This window comes from Populus nigra, chromosome 2 (assembly GCF_951802175.1).
Source record: "Populus nigra chromosome 2, ddPopNigr1.1, whole genome shotgun sequence".
NCBI classification, from domain to species: Eukaryota; Viridiplantae; Streptophyta; class Magnoliopsida; order Malpighiales; family Salicaceae; genus Populus; species Populus nigra.
In genome coordinates this window covers 45556817-45578287 of record NC_084853.1, presented here as the reverse complement: position 1 = coordinate 45578287, position 21471 = coordinate 45556817, and the positions used below count along the sequence as shown (strand labels likewise).

The window sequence follows — 21471 nt, the reverse complement described above, 5'->3', positions numbered from 1 at the left end:
TTGTTTATCTCTCCTTTTTTGTTCCCTCAAAATCAGAGGAGAGCTAGCTAGCACCTAGCAGCTGCCAGAGAGAAAACTCATACACAGCGAGGTAGGGAAAGAAGGAAAGGAGTTGAATTTGTTTAAAAAGAATTTGGCTTGTCTTTTTAACACTACTGCTTTGCAGCAGCCCAGTTTTGTTGCTGGTAAGTTCTCTATTTACATAAAAATGAAGAAACTCCAAGGCACCCTCGAGGCCAGGAGAAAAATGGAGAAAAGTTGGAAATTTTTTAACACTCAAATTAGTGCAGTTTTTCTTCGTAGTTTTTTGTTTATGGATTCATTTCTGTATAGAGCTGTTTGTTTAGGAGTTGTTAAGAAGAGAACTTTTTCAAGGTGTACAAGAACTTTTAAGGATTTTATATATATATATTTTGGGTTGTTTTCCAAAAGTTTAGACACTAAGATTATGACAGGAAATTTGAAGATTGATTCGTCCATCCATAGTCAATATGTTTAAATTGTAAAGTCATTATGCTTGTTTTCTATACAAAGGTCGGTTTTTTATGCTTGTTTTCTATATTTACAGTTTCAAGATAAGTTGATTACAGGAGTTGATATGATAAAATAGATTAGTGGTGCTATAATTCATTTTAAAATTTTAATAATTCCAAGATATGTTGATCAAAGGACTTGATATGATGCAATACACTGATGGTACAATTATTTGTTCTGATTTTGCAATAGTCTGAAGAATAACGATTTTTTTATATATAATTTTACTAAGTTCATCAAACTTGGGTTTGATGAGATGTCACTTTGTACAAGGTTATAATCCTTCAACTATTCACTGACCTAATTTCTGTTATGTGCATTTTTAGATGGCCAGATGGGATGAGATTCTGTCCCTTCCTGTGCAGAATCCTCCAACTTTGGAATTCTCTGCTTCTGATATTGTGTGGTCAAAGGTTGAAGGTTGGCGTGACAATTTGGATAGACTCGCTCTTATCCCTTTTGCTCGGGTGGATGATTTTGTAAGAGGTGAATCTGCTAATAAAGACTGTCCAACGAGATTTCATGTTGAAGCTAGAAGGCGTCGACCTCCACAAACATCTTACAAGCAAAAGGTTGATGGCATCCTTGAGTACATATTGTAAGTTTCACTCTTCTTTTGGCAGCTCCTACTTAGTGGCCATCAATGCTGTGAGTTAAGTGATCCATTTGAATTTTTAGGTATTGGTGTTCTTTTGGCCCTGATGATCATCGGAAAGGTGGCATAGTACGGCCCAGTAGAACTACTTATGTTCCAAAAAAGAAAAATGCTGGGAGACCAAACACTAAGAGGGGGTGCACCTGCCACTTTATTGTAAAACGTTTAATTGCTGAACCATCTGTTGCGCTGATCATATATAATCAGGACAAGCACGTGGATAAAAAAGGGTTACCATGCCATGGCCCTCGGGATAAGAAGGCTGAAGGAACTCGTGCTATGTTTGCCCCATATATCTCAGAGGATCTTCGGCTTCGTGTTTTATCTTTACTATATGTTGGGGTCTCTGTGGAGACCATAATGCAAAGACACAATGAATCAGTAGAAAGGCAGGGCGGTCCATGTAATCGTGATGACCTGTTGACACACAGGTATGTGCGGAGGCAGGAAAGGAGCATCCGCCGCTCTACATATGAACTGGACAGTGATGATGCAGTTAGCATTAACATGTGGGTTGAAAGCCACCAGAATCAGGTATTCTTCTTCGAGGATTTTTCTGATTCAGAGCCTTTCACTTTGGGAATTCAAACAGAGTGGCAGTTACAACAAATGATTCGGTTTGGCAATCGTGGTCTTGTGGCTTCTGATTCAAGATTTGGAACAAACAAATTAAAGGTTTGTCATTTCAGTTAATATGGTCCAAATCCTGTCTAACCAAATATCAATTACAGTGCCTGGATGGCTCTATATGTTTCAGAAACTGACTTTGCTCTTTTCTTTCATTTTGTTTAGTATCCTGTTCACAGTCTAGTTGTGTTCAACTCAGACAACAAGGCCATCCCTGTAGCTTGGATCATAACACCAAGATTTGCTAGTGCTGATGCACATAGATGGATGAGGGCACTTTACAACAGAGTTTGTATGAAAGATCCTTCGTGGAAGTTGGCTGGCTTTATAGTGGATGACCCTTTGACAGACATCCTCACAATAAGGTTGGCAGTTCCACTTTCTTTAATGTGAATTCGATGATTTTTTCTTCTTGGTCATTTTTAGTTGTTTTACAGAGTGTTCCAAGGGTCATATGGCCCATGTCCATGGGTTTTGCAGGGATTTGGTATTTTTTAATTCTATATCCTGAAATTTAGAGTTCAGTACAAGCAATGATTGGTCCCTTGAGATCTCTGGCGCTTTAAAATTTGCTTGACACGGTATTGCTTCAGACTTTCTGCTTGAGGCACCAACTGTTGTCTACCATTGTGATCTTAAAGGACACTTTAGAGCCTGTTTGGAAACGCAGTTCAAACCGTGTTCCTCTAAAATTTGAATTTTTTTTGCTTAATTTTTTTTTAATGTTTTCAGATCTTTTGATGTATTGATGTCAAAAATAATTTTTTAAAAATAAAAAAAATATTATTTTGATGCATTTTTAAGCGAAAAGCACTTTGAATCGCAACCGCTATCTCATTTCCAAACACACCAATTAATGTGCTTTTTAACACATGTAGAGCTGAACTGCAATGCTTGGTGAAATGCTCATAAGAATTTGTAAGATGAGATCTGTGGAGATTATTTCAGATTCTCAATCTGAGCAAAGATCTGGGACTTGGCAGTTTAGATTGATTGTGTTGTGGACGTGATGTGTTGGTCCAGGCAAATAGAGAATAGTTTTTGGCCTCCGTGTTTCCTTTTTGGATGATATATATCTAAACAAAAACCTTATTTTTTTACCTTGTTCTCAGGGAGGTGTTTCAGTGCTCTGTGTTGATATCTTTTTGGCGAGTTCGCCATGCATGGCATAAGAATCTAATAAAGAGGTGCATGGAAACAGAGATGCGTGTTCAGATATCGAGACAGCTTGGACAGACAGTAGATGATATTTGCAAAGGACAAGGAACTGTACGTTTGTTTGAAGTTCTCATGGAAGATTTTGTTGACGGCTCTAGTTTTATGGACTACTTCAAGGCAACCTGGTATCCTAGAATAGGTTGGTAAATTTCTCTTCTTTTCCTTTCAAAAGTAATTAAGATAGCATAAACAGGCTGTACACATTTCTTTCTTTTCAATTTCCCTGAGCTGGTTTGCAAATGGGCCTCATATCTCAATTTGGAAGAAGATCAACTTGGCTGCGTGTGATAAAATATGTGGAGTATTGCTATAGAATCTTGGAGTTGGATTTTTTACAAAACTCTTTATTTCAGAAAACTAAAAATAAGATTTCCTTGTATCAGGGAGTTGGACTACTGCACTAAAAAATCTGCCATTGGCAAGCCAAGAGACTTGTGCAGCAATGGAATTTTACCACTGGCAGTTGAAAGTGAGGCTCTTGAATGAGAAGAATCCTGGTGTTTATCAACGTGCTGATTGGTTGGTTGATAAGTTGGGTACAAAAGTGCATTCCTACTTCTGGCTTGATGAATACTCAGAAAGGGATGATTTTGCAAGATACTGGAAAGATGAATGGGTTAGTGGTTTAACATCTTGGCGAAAAGCATTGAAGATTCCAGACTCTGATGTTGTCGTGGAATATAGATGTGCAAAAGTCACTGACCAGCTTGATCGAGATAGGGTTCATGTTGTCTTGAACCCAGGTTCAGAATTTGCTATTTGTGATTGCAAGTGGGCGGAAATGGGCAACTTGTGTGAGCATGTCTTTAAAGTTATTAAATTATATCGTGATAAAGGTAGTAGAAAGTCATCTATTAGCCTATTTCAGTATAATCAGGCCCTGATCAACATGCTACGCTGCCCACCTTATGATTGTTTGATTCGTGATCATGCTGCTTCTCTAGCAGTTGCTGTACAGAAGCAATTAGATGGAATAGTTAATTTAGATGGCAGCCAGACTAATGCAGATACCACTGAGAAAAAATCTGCAAACTCACTTGAGCAGCAGGTGGTCTGTGGGACCGATTCTTCAAATCAAGATAAAGAAGTAGTGAATGCGAATCATCATATTGACAAAGATCTGCCATCTTACACTGAGAATGATTGCCAGGAAAGAGATGCACATGAGATTTCTCGTGGTGTTACAGGTGATTTTGTTGATGGTGTTAGAGAAGAATCTGCTTGTGCTCAGATGGATGTTGACCCATCGTCCAACTGCATTTCTCCACCCGGAATACTTTCTGTTGATGATGTCACTCGGAATCAAGTTGATTTAGATAGCAACCAGAGTGCTGTGGATGCCACTCAGAAACAGGCTCTGGACTCCCTTGAGCAGCAGATAAGTGGGACAAACTTATCAAATCAAGCTAGAGAATTAGTGAATGAGAGTGATCGTATGGACAAAGATGTGTCATCCCTTAACAGGAATGATCATCAGGTCAGACATGAGGCTTCTGGCAGTCATAGAGGTGATTTTGTTGATGGTGTTGGAGAGCAGGTTGCCTGTCCTCAGATGGATAGTGACCCGCCAACCACCTGTATTTCTCTGCCTGGATTATTTTCTGTTAATGAGATTGCTTCTAATGAAAGCTTTGAAAATGGAGACAGGATTATAAATAATGCAGTTTCTGACACGAGCAAGAGCCCTCCTTCTCATGATGTTTCGACTGATCAAGCCAGGCATGAACACAATAGTGTAATGGATGTGAGACCATTATCCATTGATATCTCATCAATGGAGTCCATGGAGCAATGTGAGGTGACTACTCAAAATGTTTCTCGCAACAAGGATCCTAAGCCATTAGTGAGTGCTAATACAGCAGATGCAAGTACTGACAAGGCTTCTGATTCACAAATGATTGATACAGTTCAATCATTGATGGGAACCACAGATAATGAAATGATGAAACCAGAAAGTGATGGTGGAAGCAGGACTGAGAGCCAGAGATGTGATGATAATGCGTTCTCATTAAAAGGGGTTTGTGATAACAAGGCTAGTAATTCAAATCTTCATCACGATGCTAAAGCAGTTGACAGCTTGAACTCAGAATCATTGCCAAGTTCCTCACCAATATCGAGGTGCATTGAAGAACAACCTTCCGGTAAGGTTGAAACTGAAGGAGCTGGTTCTTTCAAGAAGCCATCTCTTAGTGATAAATTGGTTTTTACTAGACGTACACGTCAAAAGCGTGTTGCAAATGACAAAAGTGATAATTAGATTGCCGCTACCAACCAGCTGGTTACTGTAAATGATGTCATTTCAGAGGGAACTGGCTCAGGACAAATTGCTGATGGCTTGGTGGCAAGTAGTCTCTGATAAAGGCCATAGAGTTGCTTGTGTTGCAGCTAGTGATGGCTAGCTCTTGCTGATCTGTGTCATCAATTTTCTCTATCTCCCTTTTTTCACTTGTAGTTGTAAATATACTCCTAAGCAATTCTTTGTGACATTATGTTGATTTATCTGGTGAGAGAATTTAACATATTTAGAAAGAGCCTTTTCATAGAGTCACTGTAGAATCTTGTCCTTAGCAACAAATAATTGTCTGAAGGAAGAGCAAATGCTTGAAAAAGTTTATGGGGTGGAAGTGAGAAGAAACTCAGTTCATGTCTTTACATGCAGCCGATTGAAATGCTAGGTGATGCCTTTGAAAAACAATTATTTGGTTGCTGTTCTAATACAGATGATACAGAAAGACGGGGATAGAAAAGAGATTTTTTTTTTATTTTAAAAATATAAAAATTCGTTAATTTATTAAATTTTCTTTGTTTTTCTCCCCAGCTAAAATATTTTTTCTCTCTTTTATATCTATTTTTTTGTTATATGTATATATATATATATATATATATATATATATATATATATATTTTGTCATAGGACACTAATTAAATACAACATTAACTCCATCTCTGGCATTTACTATTGACTCCATCTACGATAAGATTTTAAAACAAGCCATCTATATTGATTTTCCTACATTTTTTTCATTTTGCAAACATTATTCGAATTAGAATTTAAATTTATAAAATATAAAGTAAAATCATTTACCATCTAAACCAATACCTTAAAATATATTTTTTCCCCGCTTTAAATCTAGATGTTAAAAGGAATTTTAATTAAATTGCTAAATTAAAAAGAAAAGGAAAAAGAAAAAAAAACCCAGTTTACTTTAAATACGAACCTGGGCCTGGGCCTGCTCCGGGCCTGAATCTCAAAGAAAATTTGGACCCATGGTTAGAAGAAACAGGGACATAAAAGTAACTTCAAAACCACTTTGAACTAGAGAGAGAGTCGGAGAATGTGGGCATATTAGTGGGGAGGGTAGTGGCAATAACCGCCTTAACCGCCACTTCCCCAAAAACAAAGAACAAAAAAAGAAGTACGCTTCTTTTTCATCTTCAAAAACATCACAGACTCCTGTGTCGCAGAGAGAGTCTAGCAGCAAGAACAACATAAGAGAGAGAAAGAGACAGAGAAGCAAGTGTCTAGTGGTCAGAAAATGGAAGGATTTAAGAAAGAAGAAATAAGAAAAGGGCCATGGAAAGAGGAAGAAGACGAAGTACTGATTAACCATGTTAAAAAATATGGTCCCAGAGATTGGAGCTCCATTCGATCCAAAGGCCTTTTACATAGAACTGGCAAGTCTTGTCGTCTTCGCTGGGTTAATAAGCTTAGACCCAACTTGAAAAAGTAAGTATCAAATTAACTTAGTTAATTACATTTTCAACTTGTTGCAATTTTACATGCATGCAGTGATAAATTATCAAGATTTTGATCCTGGGTTGTTTCAGTTTCTCTTTGTTTTTAGTTCATTGCAGTAATGTGTGATTTTCCAGAGATGGGATTTCCTCTTGATTTCTTATTTCTTTTTTTGGTTGTGTCTCTGTGTGTGTGGTTTTATAGTGGGTGCAAGTTTTCAGCAGAGGAAGAGAGGGTGGTTATAGATTTGCAGGCAGAAATTGGGAACAGATGGGCAAGAATCGCTACGTATTTGCCGGGAAGGACTGATAATGATGTGAAGAATTTCTGGAGTAGCAGACAGAAGAGGTTGGCTAGGATTTTGCAGACTTCAGGAACACCACCTTCCTCTTTTAATTCCAAACAACAGAGGAGTAAAAATAAAGTTCCTGTCTTTCTGGATGTTCCCACATTCGAGGTAGTTGGGAAATATTTGCATCATCACTTGCTTTCAAGAAAATTTTGGGATTTTTTAGTTGCTGCAAAAAAAAAATTGTGTTTCTTCTCTGGTCTCTGTTGAGGACTTCTGGTAGTATTTGATTATTTGACTCTATGAAAGGTTTTTTCTGTAATTTTTTTTTTACCTGTTGTGGAAGGACAATTTACTTTCTTCTTGTTTTCTTATGTGTTAAGGCTCCAATGTTCAGTTCTTCAATGGAGGAAGAGGTATCCTCGAAGGCTTGCTCATCATCCTACTTGGAGAACCCTGAACAGATAAGAATGATGCCATTACCGCCATTGTTTAAATCTGAGTTGCCAGGCTGTGATGCAAATCTTGTTCAATACGAGCCCATGTCTGGAATTCCCTTCCCTCAAATCCCACAGCCCCAGCCAGACCTAGTATTCTCCCCAGAAAGCCATGAACTCCTGGCTAGGCTGGATGACCCTTACTTTCTCAATGTGCTTGGAACAATAGACGCTCCTGAACTCGGAGATACAGCACAATTTTCACTTGGGCCTCCATTGTTTGATCCAGTATCAAGTTGTATGAATAGTCCAAGTGATGTAAAAAATCCTGTGACCCCAGATACCCTCTTCGATGAGTTGCCACCGGACATGTTTGATCATATTGAGCCGTTTCCAAGTCCTTCAGAGTGGTGAAAGACTGATCACAAGGCTGTTTTTATGGGGGTGTAGAAGGATGATTTATTGAATAGTTTCTTCAGGTGAAAAATTTGGCATGGCTCTTATGAAATTGTTGGTCATTTGACTGCTATACTTTGTACTAACTCCAGAACTATAAATGTGACGGTTTGCCACTAGTCTCTCTCTCTCTCTCTCTGATAAAGATGTGAAATTGACTGCTAAACATAAAATTCCAGCCCGTTCGTGCTAATTTCAACGGCTAATCTTCTTTTTTTTTCTTTTTCATTTACTTTATTTATTAAGTGGCTGTTCAGTGAGTCGCAGAACCCGAGGTAAAGAGCAAGTGTTGCCTTGTCGGGTGTAGCATCACCATGTCTCTTTCACTCTCTTTTACTCGACCTATACCAGCATCGCCATGTCTCTTTCACTCTCTTTTACTCAATCTATACCGGCATCAACATCCGATTGATGGCAAGGTTGTACTATTGTGGGTGATCTAGACGTACAGAAGTACTCCCTTTTTTTCATGATGGTTGAAAGCAATGTTCAAGAGAAGTAAAACAGCTTATTATACAAACTCGTTCCCTCTTATAAAGTTGGACAGGCTTAACCCCTCACATCACCGATATATTAAAAGAAAATATAAAGCTGAGCTCAACCAAGTCTATCCTACGGTAAAAAAAAAAAAACCCATCAGAACAAGGAATTCAACATTTTCCGCAGAAAGGGATTCAAACAACATTTTCCCAAAGAAAAGTTTCCGCAATCGATACAATAACAATTCAATTCTCTGATGAAACAACGATATGCAATTGACTTGTGTAATCAATTTGCCCTAAATTAAAAATCCCTTTGATCAGAGTTCTAGTAAAAAACACAAACAAGTGCAGCTTAAAACAGCCTACAAAGATTGACGGAAGGCATGTCTAAAATGGTGTTTGGCATAGAAAAAAGGTCACATAGCATCATCCATGGCACCGTTGGCCACAGGGATTTTGTAACCAATGCCGGTTCTACCATTATGAGTAAGCACCTCAAACTCTCCAGCAGTAAATGACTTGTTTTTGTGGAAAACACGTCTTCTTAGTTGCGAATATGCACAGTACTCGACAGCATCAACTGTAATGTCTTCCAAAAATGCAGAAACTGAAACTCCTACTCCTTCCCCTGAATTTACAAGAAAGAGGTACATCAGAAGACCTCACATGATTATTTCTTAAGCATGCAGCAAAAAGTTTTGAAGACTTATTTCATGCATTTCCTACCAGACCTTGAGGGAATTGGGTGTTGCAGATTAGCAAACAGGAGATAATTAAAACTAGGCCAGCCAAATACTGAGCTTACCGTGTGTGACAAGCAGCAAGTTTTCTGAAGGGTATTTATCTGCGAGCGTCTTAATAACTCGTTCATATCTAGTCCTTGCACCCATCACAGTCTCTTCCCATTGTGGCAGCTACAATTCCTCAAGAAAATAACCAAATATCAGACATGATGACGTGCAACGTAGGCATGTACCTTATTACTCTTTAATGCTCTTTTCCCTTAACCAAACAGTGTTTCCTATACTTACCTCTTCATACACTGGTTTCACAGCACGATCCACTGTCCCCGCTGGTAGCAAGGCTTGAAGCTCTGCGATATTGAATCCAAAGTTCCCATCTTTGGGCACGGAAACACGCCTAATGGCTTCCCTATTCAACATCTCACACAAACCATACTCAATAGAGACCTGAAAATGTACAATCAACAGTTAAAACACAAAAGCCTTAAAACAAATGGAGATCCAGTCAAACAACATGAACACCAAAATAACTACAATCAACGATACCATTACACAAACGAATAAAATATGAAAAAAAAAATGAGACCCCAAATGAATAATTAATTACTAAGTTAGCATGAACTTTCAGAAAGATTTAAGCTCCCAAATGCCATTATCAATTCCATTAACATCTTATATAAATTTCTAAATACGTTTCCAAAACTAACTAGTAAAAAATATATCAAATCCTTCAAGAGTATACATGAAAATAATTGAAATTGAAATTTATTTTGAACTGAGCTCGAGAAGCTTCATTCATTTCATAGTACTTATCAAAGTACATAGGTCACTGTTTCATTGATTTTGACTAAAACCCGACCGGATACGCAACCAAGTCTCGGTTCACTAAGGCTAGCATTAAAAAAAAAAAACGAATACTTAGCTCTCTATTAAGTCATCATTTATAATCATATACTTAAAAACAAAACAAACTTAAAAAGTTCCTAATCATTTATAATCTAAACAAAAAAAAAAAAAAAACTTAAAACCATGATCATCAGTAATCAACCAACTTATCTAGCTAATCAGTTCCTTATCATTTATAATCTAAACAAGTTGCCGTATTGTAAATGTGAAAACGGAAAAAAAGAGAACACCTGCCTTGAGTTTAGAGGGATCGATGGCGACAACGTGGCTACTAACAATGTCAGGCCCATCGTTGACTGCGCAGAGGGCGGAGACAACCTCGGAGGCGGTCTGGATACAACGGAGGAAAGGAGAAACAAAGACCCGATGGATTGGGAAGCCAAGATTGGTTTTAAGTTTCAGACCCGTACGAAAAGCTCTTAACCGACCCGCTTCTACAAGAGCTGGGTCCCATGGTCTAGTGGCAGTTGTGATCCATGATGGCTCGAAGTTATCGATTCGGTCACCGTGTCTCATGACGACAACGTTTTGCTGGTGTTTAACATCGTTATTTTCAGGTGAGGTAGGGTCCATTGTTGTTTTTGTGGACGTGAGCTCGGAGTGTGGAGGTTTAAGAGGAAATGTGTTATATATAGACAGAGGAACGAGAAAACGTTCTTTTAAGTGTGTTTCGTGGAAGAAGAACATGTAGCGTAAGAACACTCCCATCCTGTCATTTTCTTATTCCACTTTCCTTCAAATTTCTCTCTCTCTCTCTCTCTCTCTCTCTCTCTCTCTATATATATATATATATATATATATATATATATATATATATATATATATACTTTATTAAAAGATAATATAAATCATATTTTGAAACCTTATCTAATAACTTAATTAAGTTATTGGGTTGAATTGTTTCTTTAACATGATATCAAAGTTTTGATGGTCAAGCGATCACGAGTTTGAATCTTACCATCTCTATTTATTTGATAAAAAATTAAGTATAACGTAATATGGACCTATGTAAATTTCAAGTTGAAAGGGCTTTTACTTAAGCGGGTATATTAGAGAATAATATAAATCATATCTTAAAATCTTACCTAATAGTTTAAGCTATTGAGTTGAATTAGTTTTTGATATATAGGTTAAAAAATAAATGATAAGATTACTATTTAGATTAGTTTTTGTTTATTTAATATGTTTTGGATTAAAATATAATTAATTATTACTGTTTAGGGGTAGAAAAAAACAAAATATATTTTTTTTTATTTTGAAGATGTAAAAAAATCATTCTAAAAACATATTTTATATCTCCAATTAAATATATTTTTATTTTTATTTGTTTTTTCTTTTTCAAAATATTATCCAAACAAAATCTTATATTTCACTTTTATAACGGTAAGATGCAAAGTTTTGATGTATGGTATAAAGATCCACGTGTGTAAAATGAATTTAAAATATTCGTCTTTGTTTTAAAGGTTTTTGAGTTAGTCAACCGTCAATGATGGCGTGTGCAGCAATTTCTTTTTTTTTTTTGTAGTTTTTTTTGTCAAATTCAAAATCAAGAAGTAATATTAGGAAACTGTTGTTTGTCTAAGGGTTTTTTTTAGGATTATTGAGAGATTGTATTTTAAAGTTTTTTTTATTTAAAAATATATTAAAATAATATTTTTTATTTTTAAAATTTATTTTTGATGTAAATTCATCAAAATAATTCAAAAATATTAAAAAAATTAATTTTAAATAAAAAAATTAAATTTTATACAAATGATATTTTGAACACACTAGTGATTTGAAGACTTAAGAAGTAATGAATATCACTAAGATCTTTCATTTGAAAAGTGGCAAAAAGGTGAGCAATAATCTTGATAATTTGTGAAGAGAAACTTCTTGTTAAACGTATATCATCAACATAATAAGTAAAAGAAGAATGTCTTATTCTTGAGTTTGATAGAATAAAGATTGATCATAGGGACATCGTTTGAAACCCATCTGTTGGATATAAGTACTGAATTTTAGGTACCAAGCATGAGGGGCTTGCTTTAAACCATACAAAGCTTTATGGAGATGACAGACATGATCATGATGAGAGGAACCCTTGAAACATGAGGGTTGAGCCAAGTATACTTGTTCTTGTAAGTCACCATGAAGAAAGACATTACTAACATATAGTTGTTTGGCATACCAGCCTTGAGATAACCTAATGGTAAGGATTAACCAAATAGTACTTGGTTTGATTACTGGACTACAGGTTTTAGCATAATCTAGACCTGGTAATTGTGTAAATCCATGAGCCACCAGTTGAGCTTTATACCTTTCAATAAAGTCATCTGACCGTGTTTTGATTTTAAACACTCATTTACTGTTAACAACATTCATGTTTGGTTGTCTAGGTACCAATGTCTAGGTTTTGTTGGTGTGAACAACATCCATTTCAACTTGCATTGCTTGTTGCCATTGCGGATGACAAAGAGCATGTTGAAGTGAAGGTGGTTCTTGTGATTGAGCTGCAAGATGAGAAAAAAAGCAAGCAAGTATTGGATGTTGTAAAGAGAAGAATACATTGGGTTTCAGCTTCTATGTTTGAGCTCGTGTAATCATATGATGATGTTGTTATGAAGCAGTTCGGTGGTAAAACATTGAACTCTGGTGCAGTGGATGGAGAAATATGTCCAGGAATTGGAGACTGAGGTGTTGACACACCTTGGATAGTCGTTGCTGGAACATGATGTATTACTTATTGAGCTAAAATAGGGGATTTTTCTGTCAAGGTCTTGAATAGTTAAGGAAGTTCTCTAACTTTAAACAATTGAAAAGCATGTGTGCTAGGTTCCTGCATGCATCTATAGGGAAATTGAAATTAATTGAATTTCACATGGAGAGATATATAGTTGCGACTTGTCTGAGGTTCAAAACAACGATGTACTTTGTGATTGTTTGAGTAACTAGTAAAAACACACCATGTGGACTTAAAGTTCAATTTTGATAGACCAAATGGTGCAAGTAATGGGTAGTAAGAGCACCCAAGAACTTGTAGAGATTCATAAGCAGGAGTAGAACCAAAAACCATTTCATGAAGTGACTTGTAACCAAGAATTGAAATAGGCAATACATCATATTCTTGAGAATAAATCCCAATAGATAAAATAGAAAATAACAGTTATTATCTCTTGTAAATTGAGAGACAGACAACAATTTCTTCTTAATTGTAGGAGCTACAAGAACATTATTTAGCTTAAGATTAGTAGTAGGAAAAATAATGTGTCTAGTGCCAGTGATAAGTAAGTCATGACCATTGCTAACCATGACAAAATCGTTGCCAAGATAAGGGTTAATACCTTGTACTTCATTTGTGTCAGAAGTCATATGCTGGTTTGTACCAGTATCAAATTACCAGGTCTTTTCTGCAGTCTCTCCAATTTTGATAGCAACAAAGGCTTTGTGCCGATCAATTTCTTCATCAGAAGCAAAGCATCCATCCGCTTTATGATTAGGCCCCCCACATAAAAAAAATGATGCCACCACGTCCACAACCACCGTGATTTGAGAATTGTTTCTAACGAGTTCTAGAGGAACCTCCATTAAATTGAGAGAATCGAGTCTCTTTAGCTTGTGATGATGAAGCACTTCTAGTGGAATTTCGACCATTGTAGAAATGAGTATCAAGATTCACCTATGGCTTTGGGTTTGTTCGGCTATGATTTGTATAAAAAGCAACATTGGAAGTAGTTGCTCGTGCTCCTTGAAGTTGGATTTTAAAATCATGAAGTTTGCCAATAACTCCTTCAAGAGATGAAAAAATATCTTTAACATTTGATGTTGCTACTATAAGATCAAATTCAGATCCTAATTCTCGAAGAATACAAAGGATGAACTCATCATCATTCATTGGTTTTCCTATACCACAGAGAGACAAAGCCAAGATTTTGCTTTGTGTAAATAATCCTCTAAAAAAAAGTACTTTTGTTCAAGGACTGCAACTCACCCTTGATTTGTTGAATGCAATCTCGAGTGTGAGTATCATAAAGGGTTTCCAACACTTGCCAGGCATTATACAAAGATTTGCTATTGATGACTTGAGAGAGAAGACCATCAAATAAGGAACTATTGATCCACCCAAGGATCAATTGATCAATGCGCATCCAAACTACTGCTTTAGGATTTGTTTGCAACACATCATTGTCACCAATGATGGTTGACACTGGACAAAGAACCTCATTCTTCACATATCTAAGAAGACCATAACCATGCAAGATGGGAATGACCTATGCTTTCCATAAAAGATAGTTGTTGGAGACTAGTTTAATAGAGATATCAGGTAAGTGTGTTTTCGAAAGTGAAATCTCAAAGGAAAGGGCAGGAGACACAATCCGAACTAATTAAGATGCCAAAGGGGTATAAAACTCTGATACCATATAGAAAAGCTAACCTATTTTTCTATATATTGTTCTTGTCTTTAAATAGGCATTACAAGGGATTGATGTAGGAGTGATTCTTGCTATATATATATATATATATATATATATACATGATTTCCATGATTTGTATGCAGAGATTATGAAAACATAATGAATGATAAATATTAAGAAAATCATAAAAAGAATAAATAGGGATCCTAGCAGAGAGATCCCAACAAAGAATCTCGGATAATTCCTTCATATCTCTTCATACCAAATATTTTTTAAATATCTTGTAATTATAAATACCAACTCAAAATAAGCTATTCACACCCAAATTAAGAGATTCTTGATTTTACTTTAAGTAAATTTATATATTGATGAATAATGTTATTATCTAGACTAATAGATAATTATTTAGAATTCATTTTTTAACGAGATATTAAAAATTATAACAGTACCATTGTTCTAGAAGTATCCAAATTTTAAAATGTTTTAAAAAAATTTCATTTTATGGGTCTTTATTCACCTTATTCCAGAATCATACGAGTCTTTCTTTTTTGTTTTTCTTTTGTAATACTTTGACTTGGTTCATTTTTATTCTGGGGGTTTTGTAAATTGTTTTTTTAATGAGAAGTTCACAAGTAACATGTTGAATACATTGATAAATATCTTATAAAAAGAGATGATTAAGATGGAATGTTTTAAAAGTATATAAATTTATTTTAAAATAATTTAGAAACAATTTCTTTTCTAGCTAAACGATTTGTTTTTGTATTTATGATTTCTATTACAATACACAAACTAAACAGAAAATAAATAACATATGATGTGAACAGAATAATATTATATAAATGTAATTGTTTGAATAAAGTAGTGGCGTGCAACTCATGTGGATTGCCGACAAAATAAAGGAAAAGTATGGTGAAACAACCAGGAAGGAAAGCCATGGATGATCATTTATGTAGATTATGTCCTCCTCAGCCGACGTCAAGAGATGACTTCATTCTTCTTCTTTTTTTTAAAAAAAAAAAAGCTTAAATCAATTGATTAGTTGACTTCGTAAGCCTGTACCTAAAGTCAACTGTTGCATCGATTGTAAATTTCTAACCTCCTTCCCTTTCCTCCCGATCCAAGTAAACGCAGTGCAATTTCTTCGAAGACCAGTACACAAAAAGACATTTATTCGAAGCTACAAATCAGATATCTCATCAGATTATTTAATTATTATCAATTTTATATCCGAATATTTTTTTTAATCAATTTTACAATTAGACTATATCGACTTCTCTATTAAGATTTTATATTGAGATATTTAATATAAAACATTCATTTCTCTACAGAAAGACCATTTAAAAAACAGTATAATTTCGATAAAACATCGTCAAAAAGATTTAAAATATATGGAAGTATTAGATTATTTTTTTTTGAGATCCTGAGGGTTAAATTAATATAAATAATTTAGTATTTTTGAGGTTTGCTCTTTATCCAAAGGTGATAATTGGATAATCAGTAGGCTGTGCATGTATGGCATGTCTACTTGGCAAATTTCCCACGGAGGCGTAGGACTAAAAATTAATTGATGCATCCACTCATATGAATGTTAATGAACGGAGCAATTGAAGCGGGCACCTAGACTCAATTAAAAGAAAATTAATAGAGGGATTAAAGTGTTTTTATGAAAAAATATGAGGATTAAATTTTTTTTAATTAAGAACTTATTTATATATAAAAAATATCAAGTAAATATAAAGGTCCAAATAACTCTTTTTTTTTTTTTATTTAAATGAAGGGACTAGAATGGATGACCAAGCATTTTTTAGCGGGTAATAAATAAAATAAGCAGCAAAGGCGTGTAAACGGCTTGCAAAACGTGATATCCAACTATAACTTGTCATCATTCTCAATAATTGACCTTTTTTTCTATGCAAGCTAATTGACGTATGAGTTAACTCGTAATTCAAGTAACTTTGTTAAAATTTAATTAAAATTTTTAATTAAATTTAAAATATACAGTTTTAAATTTACTCGAGTAATGTGCATGCATATTTAATAACTATGACCAAAACTTATAATTTTCTTTATAAATAATTGATATTTGTGCTCGATAATATTAATTGTCTCCGCTACCCACCCAACCCAACAAGAACTTTCCTAGCAGCTAACAAAATCATGGCTGGTATAAACAGACGCCGCGAAGACTGACTTGCCGGAGAAAATATGACGCCATGAACAAAGCACCGGTCTTAAACTAGTAAGCTATTAGATAATTCTTGATGACCGGGTCTTGAGCTAGTTCCATACATACCAAACGTAGTTTTTCAGAAAAATAAGTTTTATGCAAAATCAACAAAATCATGCCATAATATTCTTAGTATGACCGGGTCTCCATCTAATTCCAAACAAGTTCTTGACCCATATCCAAAAATTAAACAAGTTCGAGACAACCGTCGGCCGTAGTTTTTGCCTTGAAATTTTAAGCTCATTGTTTCTTTCCCACCATCCTGTGTACTGTACTTTTCATATCATTGAAAAATCTCTCAACCTGTGTAAAATATCTATCTAACCGGCTCGAATAATCTCTTTAATTAGACATTAATAGGAGGGTGAACCTATTTAATGATTAAAGCATGTGTAAAATATCACATACCATTGCCGGAATTGAGTATTAGTGTATATTAGTTCACAGAATTAACCGGCTCGAATCAAAAGAAAATTGAACATAAAAAAATATTCAAGCCATATAAATTTATTTGGCATTGTTTTTAAACATAGTTTAATAGGTCAACATTAAAATCTCTCATCCTTACTCCTATTCAAATTTAAGTTTTAAATTAAATCATATGAGAGTTTTACCAACGTGACTCAGTCAACAAGACGAGTTTTAAGACAACCTGAATGATTAGTAAAAAAATATGATTGGATTTTATAAAAAAAAATAAAGATGATTTTTTTTTAATATTGAGACATCGACATATTGAGTCAACACGAACTTTACAACTTAATTCGTTAAATTTGCAATCCGGATGATAGATTCTAGTGGGTTTAAGAATTTTATTTTTAAAAAATTATTTTTTTAATTACATGATAACAAAGATAAACGCTTGTAAAATTGAGCACAAACTAATTGTTGGGATGTTATTTAATTAAGAATGTGATAACCTCATAAAAAATAAAATAAAATAATTTATCAAGATAAATTAAAAATCAAGCAAATATTGAAGAATAAAATTGAAAAAACAAGAACATAAAAAACAAATAGAGGGAAAAAAAAAACCCTCCTTCACTGGTCATATGGATAAGGGAGAGTTAACACCGGTAATTAAATATATATATTATTTCCTAAAAGAATCAAACCTATACCTCCTCTCTTTTTTGCTTTTTTACTAACATGAACTTAATTTTTTGATGCATGATCAATATATTTAGGGATAAAATATTTTTTTTAGTTATTATTGTTATTTTCTATTTAGTTTAGAAAAATATTTGCTTTTATGGTGATTTAATTTTTTTCTTATTTAGTTTAGAAAATCAAGTACTGACATTGATAATTTTATTTTTCTTAGTTTGTTTAGGATTTTTATTATTATTATTTTATTTTCAGGTTTTCTTTGTTATTATTTTTATTTAAGGAGTTGTAAATCTCTTAAAGAGACAAATCATAATATATATTTTTTCATAAATAAAACTATGAATTAGGGTTCTTAAGTTTTATTCTATTTTGACCATTATTTTGTTTTCTCTTGCTATTATATTATTGTTTGTGCTTTCATCTGTATCAATTGGTATCAAATTCCAACAATCTCAGGTTATTGCTTGTTGTGTACTGCAATTCTATTTTTTTTGTTATGTGTCGCAAAAAAACCATGGTCGGAAGAGGTCGCGACGCTGGGCGTGTTTAGATAAGAGGAACAAGAAAGTTCCCCCACGAGAGAGAAACATCCAGGAGCTCATGATAGAGAACATACAAATGTAGATTGAGGAGCTTACTCGGTGGTTGGAAAAAAGGCCCCAACGAGAGGAAGACAAAACTTACCAAGGATCTCTTGCCAATATAGAAAAACTCATTCTAGAGGCAGATATTGCATAGGAGGAAACATCTCAATAGGAAAAAACAACATGGAGATTTCAGTTTTCAAATTAAACTTACTGATTTTACAGAAACTTTACAAGCATATGAGTTCATCTTTTGGTTGAATGAAGTTTCACAAATCTTTTAGTATAAGGAGGTTTTAGAACAAATAAGGGTGGAAATAATTGTGATCAGATTGAAAGGCTAGACTTTTTCTTGGTGAAAACAATTAAAGAGGTCACGAGTGAAGCAAGGAAAGTCGAGAATAAGTTATTAAGATAAGATGAAGATGAAGGAGCACTTCCTTCCTTTTAGCTATGCACAAACCTATACTAATGACTCCATACATTAAGACAAAGAGGTAAATATATCGACGATTATACTAATGAGTTCTATCAATTAGTGTCTAGAGTGACTTGGTAGAAATAGAAGAACAATTGGTGGCAAGATATCTAAGTGGTTTACAGTGGTGCATCCAGGATGTGTTGTTTTTGTAATTTTTTAGACATTTTCGAAGGCATGTTAAAGGGTTTTGATAGTTGAGAAACAACATGCTGCTAGGGTAGTTAGTAGAAGTTTCCAGACTGATTTATACATAAAAAGAGAACCCAATAATAATCAAAGTTCAACCACTCCCACGTCAAACCTACTTAACAAACTCAACAAATAACATGTCAGAGTATAGGTCAGGACTCTAGTTTAACTTTCCAAATTTATTGTTGCGAATATGGCAAATTGGAGCATTGGGCTAACAAGTGTAGCAAACTAGAAAGTTATATGGGTAAGAATTTGTTGACTAAGGATCATGCAAATGATGTGGTTGATCATATTTATAATGACTCGATTAGCAATGGAAAGATTCTATGTAGAGATTGTGGTGCCAACGTAGTCATTTAAAAGAATCTGCTAACTTCCAAGGATGATTAAAAAATAAAATAAAATTAGAGGCGCATTGACATCTTGTACTCAACGTGCACCATAAAAGATAAGGTTTGCAATTTAATAATAGACAATGGTAGTTGCAAGAATGTGGTGTCCGTGAAGACAGTAAAGAAGATCCAATTAAAAACCGAGTTAAGCCTTACAAGATGACTTTGCTAAATAAAAACACTAAGGTAATTGTGGGTAGACTTTGTCTCGTTTTATTTTCTATAGGCAAGATGCCTATAAATATGTGTCATCTACTATTGGACAGGCCATAATAATATGATAAGAAAGTGTACACGACAAACAATATAATACATAGACCTTTAGTATAAAAGGGAAGCGTATAATATTGATGCCCAAGAGAGATAAGGTGATTGTTGAAAACAATGGTAAAAGGATGTTGTTTTTATCTAGAATTATGGAGAAGGAATCAAAGGAGAAGAAATAAAAGAAAAGGAAAGGGAAGGTGTAATGTCCGGATAATATGGTGACTAGATGATTTTTAGGAAAACAATATTTTTTCTATTTAGTTTTTAAAAAAGTTTCTTTTCTGGTCATTTTATTTTTTTCTATTAAGGGTAGGAAATCAAGTATTGAGATTGATAATTTTTTTTTCTAGTTTGTTTAGGATTTTCTTTACTTTTTCTTTATTTTTAAGTTTTTTAATTTATTTATGTTGCTTTTTAAGCTTATTTAAGGAGTTGCAAATCTCTTAAAGAGACAAACCATAATACAATTTTTTCTCTGGCAATAAAACTTTGAATCGTCCTATTGCTTGTAGTTTATCTTGTTTTGGCCATTAACATGTTTTTCCTTGTCATTGTTCTGTTGCTTGTGTTCTACCTGCGTCATTTTTTTCTTTTCTCGTGGATATATATGGAACTTTGATTGGATGTCTTTTTATAGAGTGTGAGAAGCTAGCGATAACGGTTGAGAAGGGATTTGATGTTAGCAAGAATTCAAATTCCTAGCTATTTATGTGGGTCTTTGATGAAGCTGATAACAGACAAGAAATAGAAAGAAGGAACAAAATCACAGCATCTGAAGGATCAGGATTGACAGAAGAGAGGAGCCTGGCTCCACTCAACCTGCAGGTTCATCAGAGATAGCAATGGCAAAATATATAAAAACTTAGAAAAAATGACAATCAAAAGAGCATCTCAAACTACTAAACATGACTTAAATGTAATACTAATATAAATTTCCAAGCTAGCTATAATTAGGCGTATAGGAATCGATGACAGAACACAGTCAGTCCAACCTCCAGAATATCAATGGTTTCCCACTGCATTAGTCTCTTGGATTCAGGCTTGTTCCACCGCGAGCAACCCATTCATGATCCTAGTCCAATATACATGAAAACGTTACTGAACAGAAACTTCATTTTTATGATGCAAAAATCGCATTTATTTAACTCAAAGCAGATCCGAAGTACATCAAGATGGACAATATACATTACATCCCTGTACAAATCAGCTTACTTTTTTCACAAGTAGCTCTCATAACTTGGCAACAAGTAGCCTTAATTTTGAAATTCTACTTAGTTACCTGCAATAATGCAATTTTCACTAAATAACCTAGGAAACAGACATGCAAAGAATCTGAACTTCAACGTTTGAAGTGTCATCATCCAGGTCGAAGCCCTTGAGGTTTCGTGGAATCCATGAATAACTGGAGGAATTAAGTGTACCGACTGGGCTCTGTAGCAAGAAAATAGTTTGTGAAAAAGTTAGATTAGATTAACGAGACTGAATTTGATTCATTAAGAAATAATAGAAAAAAATCAACGTTCTTATGGGGTGGTTGTGGCTTGCGTTTAATTTCTACATTTTTTCAATACTCAAGCTTGAGTTCTACCCAGACCTTCTTCTTAGGCAGAAGTTTGTCGCCATCAACTAGCTCCAAGAAAAGAGCTAGCTAGGGAATATTTCCCTTTTCCTTCTTTATGTCCTTCGGTATAAACTCTAAATTTCCTGAAACAATAAGAATATGAGAAGAGAGACAAAC

At 34.5% G+C, this 21471-nt stretch overlaps 3 protein-coding genes and 1 long non-coding RNA gene across 4 annotated transcripts; 2 read left to right on the top strand and 2 right to left on the bottom strand.

Annotated features, from left to right (window-relative positions):
• Positions 1-7: 7 nt before the first annotated feature.
• Positions 8-5563, top strand: LOC133682367 (uncharacterized). The gene is made up of 6 exons (XM_062105684.1): positions 8-185; positions 861-1132; positions 1213-1864; positions 1982-2181; positions 2929-3173; positions 3418-5563. The coding sequence occupies exons 2-6, from the start codon at positions 861-863 to the stop codon at positions 5289-5291; spliced, it is 3243 nt and encodes a 1080-aa protein (XP_061961668.1). The 5' UTR covers positions 8-185; the 3' UTR covers positions 5292-5563.
• An 876-nt stretch (positions 5564-6439) lies between these two features.
• LOC133681868 (transcription factor DUO1-like) lies at positions 6440-7972 on the top strand. The gene is made up of 3 exons (XM_062105041.1): positions 6440-6761; positions 6975-7227; positions 7443-7972. The coding sequence occupies exons 1-3, from the start codon at positions 6571-6573 to the stop codon at positions 7908-7910; spliced, it is 912 nt and encodes a 303-aa protein (XP_061961025.1). The 5' UTR covers positions 6440-6570; the 3' UTR covers positions 7911-7972.
• Positions 7973-8608: 636 nt separating this feature from the next.
• Positions 8609-10744, bottom strand: LOC133682109 (uncharacterized). The gene is made up of 4 exons (XM_062105372.1): positions 10318-10744; positions 9466-9624; positions 9240-9348; positions 8609-9062 (listed from the first exon to the last, which is right to left on the bottom strand). The coding sequence occupies exons 1-4, from the start codon at positions 10654-10656 to the stop codon at positions 8851-8853; spliced, it is 819 nt and encodes a 272-aa protein (XP_061961356.1). The 5' UTR covers positions 10657-10744; the 3' UTR covers positions 8609-8850.
• Positions 10745-20847: 10103 nt separating this feature from the next.
• LOC133681443 (uncharacterized) lies at positions 20848-21471 on the bottom strand. Its single transcript, XR_009836518.1, has 2 exons — positions 21328-21471; positions 20848-21164 (listed from the first exon to the last, which is right to left on the bottom strand). It is a non-coding gene; the product is annotated as an uncharacterized LOC133681443 (long non-coding RNA).

What these genes read in the sequence shown, in the direction of transcription:
- LOC133682367 (XM_062105684.1), top strand. Translation starts at nt 861, where the DNA reads ATGGCCAGATGGGATGAGATTCTGTCCCTTCCTGTGCAGAATCCTCCA. An exon ending in GGCATCCTTGAGTACATATT is followed by an intron (nt 1,133 to 1,212) that starts GTAAGTTTCACT and finishes TTGAATTTTTAG; the next exon opens with GTATTGGTGTTCTTTTGGCC. An exon ending in ACAGACATCCTCACAATAAG is followed by an intron (nt 2,182 to 2,928) that starts GTTGGCAGTTCC and finishes CCTTGTTCTCAG; the next exon opens with GGAGGTGTTTCAGTGCTCTG.
- LOC133681868 (XM_062105041.1), top strand. Translation starts at nt 6,571, where the DNA reads ATGGAAGGATTTAAGAAAGAAGAAATAAGAAAAGGGCCATGGAAAGAG. An exon ending in CTTAGACCCAACTTGAAAAA is followed by an intron (nt 6,762 to 6,974) that starts GTAAGTATCAAA and finishes GTGGTTTTATAG; the next exon opens with TGGGTGCAAGTTTTCAGCAG. An exon ending in TGGATGTTCCCACATTCGAG is followed by an intron (nt 7,228 to 7,442) that starts GTAGTTGGGAAA and finishes TTATGTGTTAAG; the next exon opens with GCTCCAATGTTCAGTTCTTC.
- LOC133682109 (XM_062105372.1), bottom strand. Translation starts at nt 10,656, where the DNA reads ATGGACCCTACCTCACCTGAAAATAACGATGTTAAACACCAGCAAAAC. An exon ending in TCGATCCCTCTAAACTCAAG is followed by an intron (nt 9,625 to 10,317) that starts GCAGGTGTTCTC and finishes GTACATTTTCAG; the next exon opens with GTCTCTATTGAGTATGGTTT. An exon ending in TGAAACCAGTGTATGAAGAG is followed by an intron (nt 9,349 to 9,465) that starts GTAAGTATAGGA and finishes GAGGAATTGTAG; the next exon opens with CTGCCACAATGGGAAGAGAC.